This window comes from Oryzias latipes, chromosome 8 (genome assembly GCF_053564925.1).
Source record: "Oryzias latipes strain Hd-rR chromosome 8, Olatipes_Hd-rR_3.1".
NCBI classification, from domain to species: Eukaryota; Metazoa; Chordata; class Actinopteri; order Beloniformes; family Adrianichthyidae; genus Oryzias; species Oryzias latipes.
Genome location: NC_136244.1, coordinates 17,763,279 through 17,784,094, shown reverse-complemented (window position 1 = coordinate 17,784,094; position 20,816 = coordinate 17,763,279). Strand labels below are relative to the sequence as shown.

The 20,816-nt window shown below is 38.5% G+C and overlaps 1 protein-coding gene across 1 annotated transcript; it reads left to right on the top strand.

The window, feature by feature from the left end:
• The first annotated feature begins 187 nt into the window (after positions 1-187).
• LOC101170022 (protein VCF1) lies at positions 188-5,014 on the top strand. Its single transcript, XM_004071406.5, has 3 exons — positions 188-760; positions 1,669-1,786; positions 2,554-5,014. The coding sequence occupies exons 1-3, from the start codon at positions 744-746 to the stop codon at positions 2,767-2,769; spliced, it is 351 nt and encodes a 116-aa protein (XP_004071454.1). The 5' UTR covers positions 188-743; the 3' UTR covers positions 2,770-5,014.
• The last annotated feature ends 15,802 nt before the right edge of the window (positions 5,015-20,816 follow it).

The following is a 20,816-nucleotide window of genomic DNA, read 5'->3' as shown; positions in this document are numbered from 1 at the left end:
CAACCAATTTAATTGTTTTAATTGCATACATCTATCGAAATAAAGTACATTTCTAAATGAAGATACTACCTATGTAATATTGCTTATTTTATTTAATCTACTAATAATGTGTTTTTAAAAGCTGTTGCCTTGACGTAATAGGTTCCAGAAAACCCGAAGGCCTTAAAAGCACCATGGTCTGCGCAGCCGCAGTAACATGTAAACACAACCGTTGCAGACGAGTGTTGCTATCAGATGATAGTACCATTAGCTAGAGCGCTTTTGTTATTGTGTAATAGACTTTTTATCTTTATTTATACATTTTATATATAGAAAAGTTAAGTACACAGTAACGCAGTTTAAGAATTAATGGATAATGTATCAGTGAGCGAGTGATGTCAAATCAAAAGGCAGTGTTGTTGTTGGCTCGTGATAGTTAGCATTAGCTTAACCAATGACAAAGCGGAGCTCTGGTTTGGTATCTAGCTAGCACGAAAACGTTGTTAGTTATCAGTTTAGGTGCTATTTAACGCCATTTCCCGAGTATTTTTCTTTCTTGTGGTTATTAAATCATTTGTGACACCCGACAAAGAAAAATGAATCACGGTATCCCGTCATTATTTACGTAATTGGGTAGTAGTAGTTTGGCTAAAGAGATAGGCCATGAATTGACACCTCGTTGTTGTCTTACAAAAAGAAAACTGCCGAGCATATATAAGCAGATCTGAACAAAAGAAAATAAGAAGATCCTAAAAGGTATTTTCATGTTGACTGAAAGCAGGTAAGAGAAGTTTACACTATTTATATATAGATGTGTTTTATACAGTGCACTCAGTTTAAAATTCGGTTATTTATTCACACCTAGGCGTGGCTTTGTTTTGTAAAAAATAAATAAAGAGTATGACGGATTATGTCAAATCCATATATATATGTCCGTTTTATAATTGGAAAGTTTTAATCTTTTTGGCTAGCTAATGGCACAACAGCTGACTAGCTTGTTTCCGATCCGTCAATGGCGACTATGCTTCTGTTTTTGTGGAGCGCTGCTTACAGGCTTCTGTTGCGTTATCTAAAAGCTTTGGCACAAGCAGATAAGAGTGAATTATGGCCGTTTGGGTATGAAACAGTGTTTTAAATCTACACATCTCTTTAAATTTTACTGTGTCTTTAGATTACACAGTAAAATAAAGTTTTTTTATTATTAGTTTATATTTAGAGTGATCTGTCTTGAATGTCAGCAGCACATGAGAGATATAAGAAAATAAAGAGTGAACATTTAAAAAATGATGACTAACACTATAAAGGTGCATAATGGAAGAAAATCCCAAACATGGATTAATATGAATGCAGTGATCCAGATTGGATGTCTGTGGTGTAAACGTTTAGATTGAGTTTAAAATATTACATCTTGAGAGCAATTTTGACATAATTGAGTGGCTGCAAAGTTGAAGCGTCTGTTCGCGTCAGATTGAACATGGGGCACTAATAGCTGGTAAATGTGGTATAAAAACTTGTGGCTTTGTTTAGATTATATAAGAAGCAGATCAGTCATTCAGTGAATATATCCGTGACCACTAATCCATGCAGTACAGCATAAAGTTAGCGTTTTCTCTTGCATTTGTTGATTTTAAATAGAATGTTGTTGTGGTGTTGGCTAGTTAATATGTCTACATGTTTTTACCAATACAGGAAACGACAGCACAGTGGTGGCAATGAGCACAGTGACCACCTGGTGCCTCAAGCCAAAAGGCAAAGCAGAGCTCATCCTCTTTCCCCGGAGCCAGGGCGAGATGCGTGGGACTCTGAGGTAACTGGTGTAACCCAATAACTAAAACCAGAAAAAAGGAAATCGTCTACCCCATTGAGTCCACTTTTAGCTCTGCAGTCCTAACATTATATTATTGATGCATTTCATGTTACATTTTATATATTTTTTAAAAACCTTCATACACAAATGTTTGGCCCCAGAACAAGAGCTGTATTTGTGACCAGGTTAAGAGTTGGTGAGCAACTTTTATCAGTTTTTTTATTGAGAACATGTAGCTGTGGAATATTATTTAAATTCAAGTATTTTGGGATGACTAAATTACAAAATAAGTCTATACCTGCACAAAGGTATGACAAAAAAAATCAATAGTACCTAAGACTTTTCTGAAAATCAACATCTAGTCAAACATGGATTTTAAATTATTTAGTTCAACAATGCCTGATTGTCATTGCATCATTGAAATTTTGTTGTTGTTTTTTTTCATTAACAAAGGGGTATAAACAGTTTGATCAATGTCTCTAATCTTATCTACCGCAGGTATTTTTACTTTAAATGAATTAATGTTTCTTTTTTCTCTATGTGACAGCTAAAATGTATGATAGTTGCTCTATATTTACAAAAAAGATTGGAGTTAGAAAGTAGAACACACTAGCTTTTAATCTTTGTTTTATTATGCAAATAAAAATGAAATATCAATGAGATTAGTTTTTTCTTTTATTTTAACTTGCGTGAGTTTTTTGGGACTTGTTAGATTTTACAATTTGAATGAAAATGATTAATTGAGTCCTGACTTTTGATGTCAACAGTCATCCAACAGTGAGAGCAACAGCAGCAGCATCAACAGTCCAGAACATGCAGCAGGCAGTCGGTGTGCCGTGGGCCCCTGCAGTCCCCTCGGCTTTGGTACCGCTTCAGAGGCGCTCGGTCTGACCAGCCAGGCGTCATACCTGCAGATCAACCGCATCCTCAGGGAGGCCCACTTCTACAGCCTTCAAAGCCGAGGTCAGCTCAGAGACACGTGATAGGATAAAGAAAAAATGTCCCTCAGTCAGCCGCCAAAGGACTGATGCTCTGAAGCATGTCACAGCATCACATGCTGAATCCCGTCACTCGGCTCCTGTTACAGCAAAGATGTGTATGCAGAGGCCAACATCTGGTCGGGTGTCAGCAGACAGAGATTTTCAGTTTAGCAATAAAACTGACACCTGTGATCATCTTGAAACAATCTCTGCTCCCCTTGTTTTTTTGACCAGCCATGTTTACTTGCTGCATCGGGAGCCTCATTGGGACTGATGGACGAGCAGACATAGTGTTTTGTCTTAAATGTTTTATTATGAGCTGCTTAAGTAGCACAAACCCAGCTTTTTAGGTCGTTTAGTGGGACTTTAGTCATAATAGTTGGTACCTGGGTTTCATAATGCAAAATGTAAAGCAGATTCCTGCATGTGTGTGGACCAGTCTCAGGGAGAGCATTCTCATGTCTTGGATTGCTCATTTCCTGTCATACTCTAACAGGGACTCCCCTAAAAGAAGCTGGAAGCCCCCAAATGGTAGCTTGGGTAGGGGGGTGGGGAGTCTTTTTCTTAGTTAGGTGTCATTAGAACAATAGATTTGAGATACAAGTGAGCATAGGATTTGGTCTTAGACAGGGTTTTAAGCCACTAGCTTAGCAAGGCAGACCATTTTTTATCACGTTTTCTCCACCATCAGCAAAACTTAAGAGTTTCTTGCATCTAAATGTCAAAAATACAAACCTTTAAGGCAAACCTGATGACTAAAATATGATTTTTAATTCTTTCTTTTTTTTTTTAAATCCTAGCCATGGTTTAAAATCAATATCATGAACTAGTAAGAACCTCTTGTTGCCTTATAACCTAATGGGGGGGCTATGTGACAGAACTCTTCTCTCAGGGTCATCACCACACTGTAGACTGTCCGATGGAAAAAGGCAGCACCACATTACTGCTTGTAGATCCTGAAAGAAGTCAACCAAAATAAGAGCGACAAAGATGAAACATTTTGATCCTAAAGATAATACAAGTTGGTTTTTGCCTCTTTTTTTTAATTATTATTTTGATCAGCAATCATGGAAAAAGCACAATATATTCAATGCAAGAAAATGTGTTTCAATCTTGAGAAAAAGAAAATTATTTTGTCATTTAAAGCAGCATTTTTTTTTTACCCTGTAGCTCTTTCTTTCCTCTCACAAAGCTGACACAATGTGCTTTTGACAATGATTATATGTGCTTTAACTTCTTTTTTTTTACTTTTAAGGTCTGTTCTTTTATTTTGACTTCATTATAGTGTGAAAAAAAGTTTAAACCACGTGGGAACAACAACAATTTCAAAGATAAGAACAAAACTGCTTCAACCTTTAGAAATCACCTGAACTTATCAAAGTAATGATCTGTAGTTGGTTTAAAATGACCAAAAGTCTAAAAAGCCGAGAACTCTCTAGAATAAAAGCTTATTTTTACCGACCAGTGCCACAAAAGTCACTCCCATTATTGAAATTTGTTATTTTTCTTAACCAAATTCACACTGAAGGCGTGTTGATTCCCAAACTGCTGCTGTTACCAGATGATTCCACTAGAGGGCACACTCAAGACTTGTAGCTTTCAGAATGGCAGGATTTAAACAACACAAAACATTTTAGTTCAATTGTGGTATTGGGGTCAAAGCATAACTAATTAGATGTCTTGTCATAATTTGTATCTTAGTGTACATCCGCTTTATCTTTTTTGCGCTTACTTGGTGTTTAATGCTGAAGCTTAAAGATAATGTAGGAATTTTTCTTGGTGAATTCACTCATCTATATCAAAATTCCATCACCTGCGCGTGCTTTTAATCAACAACATTTCTGTATCAGTTGTTTTGACTATGAAACATAAAGGGACATGTGGGTATTTCTCTCCAGAAAGCTTTTAATATCCAAACTTTGTTTGCAAAATTATGAGGAGGACTGAAATCCTGCTTAAACTGCAAAAAAGACTTCTTGTTTTTGCACTAAACAAAGGCTCCTGATTGAAAACCCTGTCTGCAGGTGCATGTCCTGGCATCTCAATAAGAAGGTATTTTCTTTATGCACAATACTCTGATTTGTAGTTATTTTTAAAGGTAAGAGTGTATGCTTCTAACTGAATGTGTTATATTTGCATACATTTTATTTTTTTCCCCCCTAATTATTTATATTTTTAAATCTGAAATGTACCTTATTGATGTGAAATAGTTTTTCTGGTGTCAAATAAAATTGAATTTGTACGCACAGCTTGTTTTCCTTTTATTGTCTGCTAACATAATTCTGCTCATTTGTCTGGTGCAGAGTTGTTTATGTAAACAATGTGTGTTGTTTGTTCACTTTGCTCACTCCCTATTACCCCCACAGCATTTTTAACATGGATGTGACCCCTGTCAAAAGGAGGAGTGGTGAAAGGTTTCTTTAATTAGCGCGCCGCACGTCCTTGTCACCGGCATAGTAACGGATTACATGCATTAATGCACTGTGCGTAACCACGGTAACCTCGCTGGCCCTCCAGGTCCTCATTACCGGCCTGCTGCAATTCCTGCACTCCACCTTTACGAAATTACAGAGGACAAATAAAGCTCTGATAACTCAGGATTAAGGGCTTCTTAACATTATCGCAACAAAACTCTTGTTTTATTTTCATTGCATTAAGTGAAACATTATGTCACGTAAATGGCTTATTTGCAAGCTGGATGTTGGCCTTTAGTATTAGCATTATTTTGGGAAGGTCTGTTAAAAAAATAAAGAAGTATAGTACCTGAGCTGCGAATGTTTAATGCATCTTAAGATTTACTTAGATAAGTAGTTCAATTTCATGTGTAAATAAATGAAACCTTTTTTCTTAAATAAAAGATTTTAATTTAAATAGCCTTTTTTTTGAAAAAAAGGATTGAGAAAAAGAAAAAAGACTGGAAAATAATGTGAAGACGTTTCCTAAACAGGCCCATAGAGGGCAGCAAACACAAACCCTTCCACTTCCTTTAAAAGTCATAAATGCTGAAGAAATCTGCTCCAGAATCGAGACGCCTTGAAGGGGATATTTATCTTTGATCTGTTTACAAAAACAAATCTACTTCCATACTGTGCCTTCTTGTGCAGCGCGTAGATATGAGGCTCTGTGGTGATGAATGGTTCATATCAGTCGACTGGAGAGGCCTCAGAGAGTTAAATTAGCTGTCCTTGTTCCTGGATCCATGTATGCACATAAATTGTTATTTTTTTAGATTTCTCTGTTTTTGTTCAACCAATGCTTGCAGGGTCGTATCATTTAATGTCCAGTTCATCTTTAGTTGTAAATATAAAATATCTGTTGTTGTTTTTTACCCAATGATGTTTGAAAAAAAGGTGATTATGAGATTCACTTTAAAGGATGCCGGTCATTTCCATCTCTCTTTGCCACACAGCTGTTGTTTGGCCTGAAATGTTGATTTTTGGTTGGCATCAATTTTTTTGTGTAGTCCTGCCAGGCAACACAAACATCTGCTTTGCCTACCCCATATCAAACAACAAAACCCGCCTGCTCTGCTTCCCTCATGGTCATCCTGAGAGTTAATGACCCACAAAGCACATTAGCTGGGTCCTAATGCTTCAGCCTCGTCTGAAATGGAAATCTTAATTGCAGTTTTTTCTTCTTTTTTTTTTTTCATTCTATATGAAGTATTTAGAAGGGATTTGATAGGTGTGCTGAAGATGAAAGTAAACGTGGACGAGACATCTATCAGGAGCCACGGAGCATTCATTGATTTGCTGCCTCTACATCCCAGGATTTTAAACCCTTTTTTTCAGCTTGATGCTGCTATGATTTCCACTAACCACGTTACATAGGTCTGTGGTGCCACAATCAGTTTTTTAAACTATTTTTTAGCTCAGAAACGGGCCTCAACGGCTGATTACAATTTCAAAAAGTCCAATGTTAATTTTTTTGAACTCTTAAAAGTTTAGAAGTTTTATGTCATAAATAAAAATGTCCATCAAAAAGATCAATTAAACAAAAAACCTAAAAAAAACTTTAATGCATGGGATAGTACTCAAATTAAATGACCTTTTAAATAAAAAAATAAAAGCTGAGACGTCTCCAAAGATTCATACAGGTCATATTCAGGATTTTGTTCTTCAGGGCATCTGGACTTTAAAGCTTGATCTAGAAGTCATCCATCGGAAAACTGAAGAAGTCTAGTTGAACAGAAACCTTTGGAAACCTGTAAAACCGACCTGCATCTCTTTCTCCCTTCCAGCTGCTGTAATCTGAAGAATGCTCCTTTCCTAGACAGTTGGGCTTTAAACACATTGATTCCATGCGTCTGAGAAACAGTCACTCTATAGACACGTCCAGCATTTTATTGCCCTTTTTACAGGAAAGCCCTTTTGTCAGTGTTTCCAGTTCTACTTTACGACTTGTCTATTCAACTTGGCACAATGGACTCACAGTAAAAGGCAAGTTTGGTGTTACAGAGAACAGCAACAGATGAGTGGGCTGCGTTTAGCAGACGTCTTTAGGGTTGACAGGGTAGAACGCGCTCAACGCCGCATGGACCCCTGTTTTCTAAATGACCCCCCCCCCCCCCCCCATTAACTTTAATGGGAATGGGCTGAATTAAGGCCAGCGCTGTTAGCTCACAGAAGACGGGCTACACGGCTCATGCGGCCTGGTGTTGTCTCCACACAGCTGACCCGCCATGCAAGCATGTTTGATCACCGTAGGTCTGACGTGGCGCCGATCATACCCACCAAGGTCCAACCGGTTGTATTCGGACTATAACTGTCAAGTAGAGATATGCTCTCACTTAAAAAGTGGCCTGTAATCTGCCCCTCTCCCTGTATTATCCTAATTGAACCCATGGGCGGCCAACACCATCAGTAGCTGAGCTCATCTGCAAATTAATAAAACATGGGCCCTCACCGACTCTGCGTCTGTGATGCAGCTCCAAGCTACTTAGGCACACTAAAGGAAAGGGAGTTTGTGATTGTTATTTGCAGAAGAAATTGAGGCACAATAAAACATCCTCATTTCAGCAATGATGAGTTCTTATGGCTCCCTGTCCTGTGTGTTCTCCCAGCGAGCCCCTCTCAAGCCCTTTTTCCTTTCTTGTCATAATGGAAATGCTTATTAAAACCATCAAACACCCATTTAGCCAGTAATGCTTTTGCAGTTTGTCCTAATGGGCTGAAGGGAGATCGGCCGCTAGAATCAACAGGTGATCGTAAACGTGGGTTTTTCTGCTGGCTAATGTAAGACTGTCATGCCTGAGTCGCGCTGGCACCATCAACAAGTGCTCCGTCAGCACAAACACAGGGGGGGGACTTTTGACTTTGTGTTTATTTTGACTACCTGGAGTGATCCCAGCCTGAGACGACACGAGGTGGTCATCATAAAAAGACCTGCTTCTTAATAACAACACATCCCACCGGACACTAAAACAGCAGCTCAGGCTTATTAAAGGCATCTATCACATTTGTTGGGCGAGCAGTCGTTGAGTGACTGTTCCCCCTCCTCCCTTCGGTGCCAATGATCACTCCGGCGTTGAACTTGAAACCAAGGCTGAAGCAACCAAACTTTCCTTTCCGTGCTCGGTGTGGGTTCTAACTCCCACCAAATCTTATTTTCCACAGTTCTTAGTTTTTTATTTTCACTCACAAAACACATTCAAAGCCTGTGACCTCCCACTGCTCCCCCTAAAGGAAGGCCGAGTCCAAAGTGGAAGGGGAAGGTCGGTCTCTTCTAATATCGACACAACATGCCTGGCCCTGAGTGCACCTCAGAATTTTGGGTCTATTCACTGACTTATTTTACAGCACAGGCAGTGTACACTGATGGAAAAAAAAAAAAAAAGAACACACCTCACGGACCTAAAGAAAAGCTCTCTAAAAGTTGGAGGGCTAAGACTTGATGAGCCATCAAGATTGACTGTGAACAAACATGGAGAGAAAAGGCTGACATCACAAAGCCCAGGCATATGGAGTCATTGATATATGAACGGAATACAATAATAAACGTGGTCTCCAAAGCAAGCAGTGACTAATCCTTGGATAGAGCATTGTCGGAGCATGCCAAACTGTTGAAACACTTTGATGCCACTGTGACTGACGGTACGCACTTGTCTGTGCTGGACCACTCACAAAGAGGAAGTGTTAAAATATGAGGAATAATCGAAACAGAAGTTTGTCTGAGTTGCAGTGAACACAAATATGATTGTGGATGTGTTCCCTAAAAAAAACTCAGAGCTCGTGCTGTTATGACATAAGCTTCAAATAAAGACACTTCTGGATGTGATTGTTCATTGGAATGAAATAAAAACCTGTTGAGTTTCATTCAAAAATGTTATGTTTAATCAAAAACGTTATATTTTTTAAATATAAATATAAAGAAACTACTACCAAAAGGAAATTGTAAAAATGAAATATTAAAAAACGTAAACAACTATATTAAAACTATTAATGTTTTTTTTCTATTTTTCTTTTAATATTTGGTGACTAAAGGAATTTGGACTCAGGAGAGAGGAGGCTAATAATGACCCCGATTTGAGTTCAACTTCATGTTCTCACATTTCGGAAACCTGCCTGCTGCCATAATTCAATGCATTTACATTCTCATATTTCAACACCTTTGTCTTAAATGTCAAACTGTGTATTTTCTTATCAAGGAGTTGTGGTTCCAAAACATAACACAAGCTTTTTAAGTGCTTAAACAACAATTATTATAAAATCTGACATATTTTTCTTTTGAGAGTCCAAGTATTAAATAGTCCTGCCTCTTTTTAAGTAAACCTTTAATAGATAAAATCAGGAAAAAACAGCACCACACTAATCGATGAGAGCTGCTAATCTAATTAATGAAAAAAGCTCAGTTTTTCAACCTTGATATGTTAGTACTAAAATTTGGCTTTCATGTAATTAAATTTTTTTGCCCACATGTAAAATCATGTAAAATTACAGCTGTTTTTCTTCTTTATTACATAGCCACTATATCAAATCTAAAACAATAATATTGGTCCAAACTTCGCAAGAGTTGACAAAGTAGTTTTTAAAATCCTCCCCACAGCTGTCTCCTCTAATAGTTTATGATTTTGAGAAAGGCCATTCCTCACAAAGATCACTCTTACTCTTGATCACTTTGAAATCATTTTTACTGCTGATCCTTAAGTTTAACTTTTACTCACAAAAGGTCATGTTCACAGTAAACACTTTTCTTTGCTTTCCCAAAGTAAAACTGGGGCAGAAGAGCAAAAATCTGTCTGTTTCAACACGTGAGGTCTTCTCAACACGTTGTCAAGCATTGGCTGCCTTCGTGATTTACCGCTCCTTTCTTCAGAGGAGACATAAGTTAGTGGCTGTGTTCTCTGACAGGGTGCAATGTTGACTTTTAATCCTGGAGTTGGGTCAAACCTGGTGTTTGTTGGAATTTAACTAACATTTTCTAAAGAGAAGTCACTCACTGTCATTGTTGCTAACCATAAAAAGTGGAGCCTAAAGGATATTAAGTGGGGGATTTATGGCCCCTATATATTTGAGTGGAGGGCTGCTAAACCTTGTGAAGTCTCTTGGCGCTGTGAGGTTTTGCTTTCTTCGTCTCACTCTGTTGGGTTTTTTTCCCCGTTGCTTTGGAGTGCCTACATTTTCACTTCCTTTATTTTCATTGGCCTTTAAAGAGCACAGTGCTCTGTTAAATGTACTCATTCAATAGTGAACTTTTCAACACAGACGTACACACGCATTAGAACGCAGGCGCAGGAACCCACACACAAAGGCGGAACAGCCGTGAACGTAGACCCTGATTCTCCTGCTCAATGCCACACAACACTGGAGCCCAGCAAGTTTCATACGTGAACCAAGTCTGAAAGCATTTCTCGTCATTGTCAGAGGGGCATTAATTGATTGGCTTGGTTTCTATTCCATTTGTGAAGTGGATTCAGACATGGCTTTAGGGAGGATGGTGAAGTCTTTTCAGATCCATTCTCTCTGCCTGGTGGAGCAGAGCACAGCGGTGGTGAAATAGCTTTTTCCGTCGGTATCGGTGGAAATCTTGCTCGTACTTTTTTAATCTACCAAATCCTGCGGTCACGTCCTACTTTTACAGCTGTTTCAACAAGTTTCACATTTGTTTTAGTCTTTCATTGATTGCTCCAAACTCCCCTCAAACATTGGGATTTTATCAGACACAGAACAAAAAAAGGAAATTCATTAATGCTTCGTTCCTGTTTATTCGTTAGGTGAGAATAATTGTTTTTTGTCCAGATACCCAACCGGAGCAAAAACATGTGTCGGGCTATGTTTACAACGCCTTCGGCAACACACGCTCAAGCAACCACCTCCAATGGAAAGTCTATGTAAACATGCGTACATACATGTTTTGGGTTTCCACGTTCTTAACTTTTGCGTTCACGTGTAGCTACGCCCCCTTTTTTAGACTTTTATCGGGGCTCAAAATGTGTGTGTGCATTTGAAGGCGCGTTGCAAGTTGACCAGGTTGAACTTTAACGAATCATGGTCTCTGATTTAGCATTGATGAATTGATGTGCCAATCGTTGAAAAATTGATCATAGAGGAGAAATTCCTAATTCATAATTGTGCCCTTCCGGAATTATTTGACAGCAAGTCTTACATATATCAGAATAGTTGTAAAAGAAAAAGCTTGGAACACGATTCAGGAGATTTGCACTGCGCCAAACAGACTTCTGTGCTAACGGGGTCCATAAAATTATTCTGCTTGTTTAGAACTGCAGACCTGTTGAGACTTTTTTTTTGTTTTGTTTGTTTAAGGGTTGTATTTGTGCCACAACACACTTCCACTCACAAGTTGTGAATTTCACTCTGTGATAAATTCTCTTTATTCAGTTTAAAAAAAAGAGTGAACACTCAAACGTGACCTTCATCCCATAGAAACATCCAAATCTAATTTCACCTTTTGGACTGACTAATTGTGGAGGTTTTCCCAAATTTGGGTAAGTGGGTAATTTCCTTCAATTAACAAAGAGCCGTATTATTCATCACTTCCATCTTTTTAAACTCGGTCCTTTGATCTGCCAGTGTGAAAAAAACTGTTCATGATTTATTTATTTTTATGTAGAAATCTGCAAAATAATAAAATAAACACATTTCAAGCACCTCTTTGTGGGTCTTTTTTTTTAATAAAAAGAAGAATAATACTGCTGTCATTGTAAACCTTATACTAATGCAGTGTGTGTAACTGTGGGATTCTGCTGATGAATAGAGGCAGTTGTACACTCTAGCTACAGTTTATGTTCTGCTTTTTAATGGATTCAACTGTGACAAGATCCTGAAAGTTTACGTACACACTTGAAACTATGTTCCACTAATTAAACACTTAGCTGTTTTTCCTCCTATACAACTGCCAGCATGCACATCAAGTGTGTGTTTGTGTGTGTGTTTGTGGATCTTTTATAATTTTGATGTGGGGCAACTCTAAAGGGTGTGTTCCGATCAAATCTTCAAATAGTGACATAAACTCCTCAGCTTTTAGTGCATCCTTCTGTGCAAATAGAGAAACAGCTCACGCAGATGGTTTTAAAGCTACATCTGGCACAGCTGGAGTTGTGAGCACATCTGTTCCATTCTAAGTGGAAACAGAGTGGGTTGTTTCTGTTTTATTTGAACCCTCTTTTACATATTTTGACTTTTCAATCCACTTCTAGACCGTTGAAACTGAGCAGTCATTCTGGCCTTTTGACGGAGACATTATATTTACCCAAACTTTGAAAATACCCCCCCCCCCCTTTTTTTTTTACAGCTTTACCTATAATCTGCTTTTATGAGCAACTTTATGTGTCATCTCTTATTGACAATCTTTTTAGATAAGTGAGTTATCAGTAAGATAATTTTAAAAAAGCAAACATCAAAAGTTAAGATCAAGAATCTCAACTTCTGTTACAGCTAAAGATGGATGGCCTGCCTCTTAATTATGTGATTTCTCTTTTAAATTCTTCTTTTTGTGGAGATTCATGAGATCTATTCCTCCTCTCCTCCATCACGTTTCTCCACATGCCGTTTTTTTACTTGCTCCCGTTTTACAATCAGTCTGGTGTTCGTCTCGTCTTATGAACTCATTAGGGCGTCTCAAGCAATGGTGATGGATCATAATGGCTTAGATCATCTATATCAGGCTTGGGAGGTTGAGGCCTTCCAACATTTAAAGCATAGGTCAACTCAAGCCTCTCTGAGCTGTTTTTAACTCGCCAGGTTCTTTGTCTGGACCTGCCCCGCGTCCAAACCAAAACTGCTTTTGTGTGAAAACAGCTGCTTACTTAGCCTGCTAATGTTCTTTTCTTTAGGCTTTCAGCAAAGTAGGAAAATACTTTTGTGTGTTTAACCTTATCCCGCAGTTTACTGTGTAAGACGTGAAGAGAAAAGCCAAATGTTAAAAGAGGGTTTATTTTTTTAGCCAATCAAAACAAAGGAAATGTGTTACAGTTAGTCAGTTTGCTGGAAGTCTTTAATTTTTATGGCAGGGCTTTTTAACAGCCATGAGTGGTGGAGCCGCTGGCCTTTAAAGCTGTAAGAGCCTTCTGTTTGTAATGCATGTCTGAGTATATGGTGGAGCTTAATGTTTGTCATTTGTGTGTTTGCCTTTTCATGGGTGACAGCGGAAATGGGGTGGTGGAAAAAAAGACAAATGGGAGGGGGCTGCTAATAATAAATTTTGTTTTGACAGAAGTTGAATAATGCACGGTCAGAATGCAAACTCCGGTCACTCTAGTAGACTCGTATCAACCAATTTATTGGCACAGTTATCGGTCGACGAAGCTTTTGCTCCAAAACCTGTCCATAATCTAACGGCCGTTGAAAGTCTGCCACCCCCCCCCCCCCTGGCTGACAGGTTGTGCATTTGGATCTAATTGAGTCCATTTACATCCTGGACAAATGGAAAGCACATGGAGGCCTACCCACCTGGTTCTGATCAGCTACTGATTTGAGAGCCACACTCTTTCGGAGCGCGCCTCGTGCCAGCAGGAACACACTGCACAGAGCCGCCCGGGTGTGAAAGACGGGAACATGAAAGGAGGAGGGGACACCTTTGAGTTTTACCCCCAACTCTAATTACATCTGTTTATCCATTCCTGAACTATCTGTGTAAACTATAACTATTTAACCCGTAGAATTTTACCTCAAGGAGGAGCCCGGCATTACCCACCCATGCTCAAAGTTCAGCCAGATGTTATCTGATTTAAAACCTAAAGGAAGATCAATACTACCTTTGAACCAGATGTCAATCTGCAAAACCATTCTACAAAGAACAGGATAGTGAGTAATTTGCGATTTCCTGTGCTTGTACACCTTTTTTGGAAATGAAAGAATTTCTGGAAGATCTAATAATCGTATTCTACTCTCAGACTCTAAAGGCTGTTAAAAACTTCAAAACATAGCTTTGTTTTTACTGGAATTTTCCATTCAAACCATGCGACTGACACTTGTGTTTATGTTTTCAGCTTACAGATGCTAGAATGGCAGAAGAATTAGTGTGAATTTTAACAAAATACTCAAAATAACCCACCAATAGGAGCATGTATGGGTAATCATGTATCTCATGTTTAGCCTTCACCCCATGAAGTGAATGTGAACAAAACCAGCACAGACTGGGATCAACATTTCAAATGGTGTGAAGTCTGAAAGCTAATTAGAAACACTTGTCTGTCAGTGTGGTTTGACAGTCAACACATGAGTTGTGAAGGCAACACGAGGAAACTGGCATCTGACAGAGCTCAGAAAAGGCAAAACCCGTGTGGACCCAGACTGGATGTGTATCCACAGGAAGTGGTGGCGGGGTGTGTGACCAGGGCTGTGACTGCATCACCTGCAAAGTGTTTGTCAAAAGAGTTTTAATTTTCTAAAGAAAGTAATATTATTTATTTCTGTTGGAATATCAACACAGTTTTTTAAACAATAACTTTTCTTTTTTTTTTAACTCTTGTGAATTTTATTAATTTTTATCCTGTGAGGCAACTGTCTCATTTTGTTTGTACAAAGACACAGCAAAATCTACCAAAATAATAATTGACTCTCTGATATTCCCATTTGTTCCACAAGGACTAAAAAAATAATCTTAAATGGCAAAAAGTTAGCATAAAACACCTTTCACTAGTAAAACCGTCAAATTCTCTGCTACAGCAAATCCTGAAGCTAAAAATGTATTTCTAAAAAAAGTTGTTTTTTAATGAAGATGCATCACAGGCTGCATGGGCCAGTGGTTACCCCTATTGCTCCAAAGTGACAAGGCCCTGCTTTGAATCCTGGCTGGGTCCTTTCTGTGTGAGTTTGCGTGTTCTCCTCATATGTGTGTGGGTTTTCTCTTGGCATTCTGGCTTCCTCCCACATTCCCAAAACATGTTTCGTAGGCTAACTGTTGATTCCAAATGGTCCCTATGTGTGAATGTGAGGGTGGTTGTGAGGCATACCCTGCCTTCGCCCAACAGGAGCCGGGATAGGCCCCAGCAACCCATGATAAGGGGGCTCAGGAGATGGATGGATGCTTCATCACAATGAATAGAAGTTTATTGCACAGGTTAAATGCAAAATAAAAACATCCCACCAATTTTAATAGTAGACACTTTCTTACATGTCTTCCTGAATGGCAATTTCATTCAAGCTTTTATGCACTAAAAAAACAACGACAGTTTATCAGAGTGCAATAGAATAGTCTGATAAGCTGTCGTTGTTTTTTAGTGTTGTTTTTTTAGAATACTCTGATAAATGATTTTTCCAAGCATTTCTGGTAAAATATCTCAGGAAGGTTCAAAAAATGTTGAATGAATAAAAAATATGCATTAATATTGTTTGACAAACAAAAGCACCTTGACTTGAATACAGTGGCACAAGACAGTAGAGATGTCTAAGAGGACAGGCAGCAAGTTGAACACACATGCATCAGGTAAACCATAATTATGGCCTCAACATGCCGGCAGTATGCTGAGGAGGTAGAAAAAAAGAGCCTTAGAGCGCTTTAGACCAGGAGAGTCTTGTAGTGTTGGTTTGATTGGACAAGTTAGTGCAGAAAAATTTCACACCAACGTTTGGTTTGGTTTGCTTTCAGAGTGCATTCTCAGGACTAACCTGCCAGGAAACTGCTATGGGGCATTATTGCCCAAAATAAGCAACAGCAATGAAAAAAAAAACTCCAGCTAGTCCTGCTTGCCCTTTGATATTAAAAGTGCTTTCACTCAATGATTACTCTACATATACTGACATTTTACAACCTGCTTTCTGAATTGTGCAGTGGATTTTTTAAATTTTGCTTAAAATCCACATTGTTTTTGTCACTTTTTCTCTTTAGTTTGCGTTCAGTCTTTGGCTTGCTTATCTGGCAACGAATTGCGCCAAGGTTCACTTCAAAACAGGCCTTCATTTTCAGGTCTAACAGGGTTTTCTTTTTAGGTATGCACCAGAGTTAAAGTGAGTTTTTGCACTTTAGAAACAAAGGTGACAGTCTAAGGAAACTAGATAGACCTGTATGAAGTTAAAAATATTCTAAAATAATTCGGTTACCAATGGAGAGTTGATGAAATTTTTGTTTTGCCTACTGGTTTTTACATAAGCCCCGAAAATTTGGTTTCCTGAATTTTAATTAAAACCTGAGAGTACCAAATCCTGCAGTTCCTTATATATCCACTTAAAGCTGGTTTGAAAATGGGGCTGGACTTAACAAAGTTCTCGCTTGACGCTAACTTGGTCAATTTTCTATTTGGGAAGGTTGTTGCTTTGCGCTGACTGAACTCCAATAGAGCAGTGCCCCATTAGGGTTCACATGAGTGCTCATAATCACATGGGCCACAGCATATTAGTTGAGTTTTAATATGAATATGCATTAACACTAGCTTTAAAAGTCCAAACTACTTTTTAATCTTGATCACTGTGTACAGAAGAACTGTACACAGCCAGCTTTGTGGATTCTGAAAGTTTTGGGCAGATTTGAAAGAGCCTGGCAACACAAGCTTACTGAAATATGATTGGATCAAAACTCTAATGTAAAGCCCTATCAACAGTTAAACCATGAGTACCAGTATATTTTTTACACGAAGAGCACATGTAATAATAAATAAATTGTAGTTGTTGTTTTTAAATGTATTTTTTTATCACTGTATATGGAAACCATAACACATGTATTTTTAAGGTTTTATATGCTTTACTTTGTTATCCTTGGAACAGAAAATAGTAAGGAACTTTTGTTTTCTAACACGTGAATTTTTTGGTTGACATGTTGTTAATTTTTACATTTTCTGCATGCAGATTTTCATACAACATGAACACAGGCATGTTTTATCCATTACTATTGCCTTTAAAGACACAGATGCATGTGTGTTTCCCGCAAAACTCTAAGACAGAGCCAAAAAGCTGATTTTAGCCTCCAAAGTTAAACCACCCCCAGCTGCCAGCAGTAGCCTCATATTTGCCATACATCAGTATGGTGAATACTAATATTGTTTTCACTCTTTTTCTGGGATGCTGCTCTTTTAGGATTTTACATCTATTGAAAACTATTTTTTATAGCCCTGTTATGTCTTGTTTGAAGAGATTCTGCTAATATCTACGTCATGCGTGAACCATGTTGATTGTTCTGTTTATGTATCTGAATGAATGCACAATCTGCTCATTGAAAAAGGCCCACATTCATGGGAGTGTGCAAATGGATGTGGCTAATGGGGCCAGTAAGGAACATTGTGACCTTCATCAGGTCTCTCCTCAGTCCATCTTGGCCCCACCTCATGCCACATCTGGTTTGACCATCTCCACCTCAAACCCCTGCTAGTCACCCCCACCTGCACCTCATCAATCCTCTGTGTCATCATTGCCACATTTCTCACTATCGCCAAAGTAAGCCATGACACAAAGACGTGAAAATGATGAATAGACTTTTCCGGACAGGAAGCCGCGATGGTTGAAGAGACACCCCACCCTCACTCATCTTTCCCATCCATTTTTCACTTTCTCACATCTGCCATCTCTCCCTCTCATAACTACCCAAACCTTCAGATTTGCTGGTTTAGTTCAAATCATTTTCCACAAATTTCTCATGATAAGGTTTTGACTTCACAAACACTATTACACAAACTTTTTCTATACTTTTATCTAAATGTGTAATTTTGAAGAAATTTTCAAAGCATGTTTTCTGTTATGGATGAATATCTACCACTGTTTTTATTTGAATCCTTAAATCTGACCCAAAAACCAGAGCTGAACTCTTGAAATCTTCCTGCCAACTATATTTTCCCTAGAGGCTCATTCATTTTCTGTTGTTTTATCAGTTTATAATGTGGGGGGAAAAAATCATTAGTTTCCAACAATGGACAAAATTAGTCTAAAAAAACACTAATTAGTTTAAAGGCTTTTGTTCAGCCCATTAAAATTAGTTTTTCCTTTTTATAAAAGCTTAGGGCTGAAATATTCATCCAAAATTTGGTTAGACGTGGCTATTAACATTATAAATTAAAGTCATTCTTTTTCTGTCATATGAATTTAAGGTTTTTTATTCTCAGAATGTATAGTAGCGCTTGCAGCACATGTTTTTGAGGCACATGTTTAAGAGCTCTTAAAATCCCTTTATATTAAGTGCCTCCATTTCACTCCCATGAACTTCCAATATCAGACCAAAGAAACACTCCCTTGTTTCTATGCTCCCCCAGGGCAGAGTGGCAGTGGAAGATATTTAAGAGATTTAAGCCTTCTTTGTCTGAGCAACTGAACCCATCCCTTCTCTATCCCAAAAGCACAGAGCAGCAATTGAGCTCCAATAAAATATTTTAATCATCTATGTAGTTCACACAAAACTGCAGGTTATCGCTGGAGAAGCCTTCAGGTTGTTGGATTCTCCATAGAATTTTGCATTTAAATGTCTCAGAGTGAAAACTGTGGAAAAATTCCCCTCAAGTAATTTGATAAGTTGTCCAGGATTGCAGCCATCCTTCTCCCATTTACTGTTACTGAGGAAGAAAACAATTAAGCTGTGCGTGTAGGCTATCAAGGAAACGACAAACCCATGCACAACAATTGATAAAACCCACACTTTCACATAGGCACATGCACACGTTTAATCCTTTATGATGCGCCTGGAATTTATAATGATTTTAATTAGGAAAGGTGCCGTAGAAATCTATTCCATGGCAGCTCTGACACTCCGGGGTGCCTGGAGCCAATTAAAAATATGTGCTGATCAAACAGCCTGCCCTCCCGATGTGTGAATGTCTCCAGAGCCTCTGCTGCTGCAGAGGGACGGCTAAGCTCAGGGCCTCTTGCTCTCACCAAACAGGCGGTGGAAGGGGTCAACGGTGTGCGACTCCACCCGACTCTTTCAGCCTGAGATGTGGGGATTTTGCTCGTTTCCTCACAGGCCATGAGGAAAAAAAAGGCCCCACATGAAAAAAATCCTTCAGCTCCCTATCAAACATTCCTGAGAATATGTCGCACATCCGTCTTATCAGCACAGAGATCTTCATTTTTCTCCACGTGGGATTTGGCCCAGCCCAGTTTTCTCTGTCACTTTTGATGAAAATGTCACATTGAATTAGAATTATAAGACAATTTAGACTGACAATTAAGGCTGTAATTAATTACACTTCTCCTTTTTTTGTGTCTAGCAGTCCCTGCGATGTTGCCAGACCCAAGAGGGCTTTGAATGGGCCCTGTAAATTTAAATGAACGTGAAAGCTCCTTATATTTCTTAAATTTTAATAATCTTGATGATTCCTTCATCTCTGTCACATCCTTTTCCCTCCTCCCCTGGCAAAGTCCCTCCTCTCTCAATCATTAGGCATTTCTGTCCCCGGTGATTAATGATTCTAATGAGCATGTGCAGCCATTCACTCCGTCACACATTATTCTATCTGCTGGCCTGGGCCATGACTCATGTCCTCCTGTGGACGCCAAACATGGCTCCCTGGTCTCTTTTAGACAGAAAATGTTTTACTTTATCGCACACAATTTGAAACATTTATCTTAAATTTGATATGAATTTATGAATGCTAGTGCTGGAGTCTTTATGTGAAAGTAGCTCTTGTGTTTGTTGACAAATGATTTACAATTGAAGTTAAATGATTGGGTCTAATACTTTTCCTTTTGTAACACAAAATAAGCATTTTCTTTGTCTTTTGTTTTGTTCTTGTTTTCCCTGGTTCAAAGCAATTCCATCAAAAAAAAAGTCATTAATGTAGGTGGAATCAGGTGGCGCCATTCCAATATTTTCTACCTGAAGAGTTTCTGATGATTTTAGCAGCTCATGTTGATCATTAAACTCACGCCCTTTGTTTCTTCTTTTCAGATCTGCCGATATCTGTCAGAAATTGTAAATTTTGTCAGATGAATGAGGGAAATGACAGCTGAGGATCCATAAAAAATGCCACCGTCTTTGTGACACAGACCCTCAAATACAGCTCATCACTTTTTATGTTGGAACCACAATCACCCAGTGGGATGTAAATTTAATGTGACAGAAGGGCTCTCTGCTACATGGAAGTAGGAGTGGGTTATAGAAACACCCTCAAAACCCCGTTTAGGTCCTGCAGAGGACACTTTTAATTGGAGAAGCCATGTATGAAATAATATACGTCATATAAAATGATTTGTTGTAACAATGAATCCGCTAATTTTACTGTAGCCTGTAAAAGATACAGGGAGAAAAAGAAAGACAGAAGTGGTTAGAGGAAGAACGTACGGTAATTTATAGGTGTATATTAAATATATATATTTGTTATTTCCTGCTTCTTGTATGCTAACCTGATCAAAGCTACACAATCAAAGAGCTGCAGCCATGTTGTGTTGTGAGACTTGACTTACTTACCCATATTGATCTTTCCTAAATACGCAAATCGGCGGCTCCATATCTGTTCCTAATTCAGAATCAGCTTTATTGGCCAAGTAAAGCGCATGGAAAAGGAATTTGTCTTCGGTGTTTTGTGCTCTCGTGCAAACTAGCAAGGTATAAAACGTGTGAGGGGTAAGACACAAAAAAGGATAAATAATAAAAAAGAAAGTAATATAAGGTAGATAAAGGAATAAATAAACATAACTAACTAAGAAAAAAGACTCAGTCAAAATGCAGCAGTA

Coding starts and splice junctions, on each gene's coding strand:
- LOC101170022 (XM_004071406.5), top strand. Junction 1,787..2,553: donor GAGATGCGTGGGACTCTGAG/GTAACTGGTGTA, acceptor TGATGTCAACAG/TCATCCAACAGTGAGAGCAA.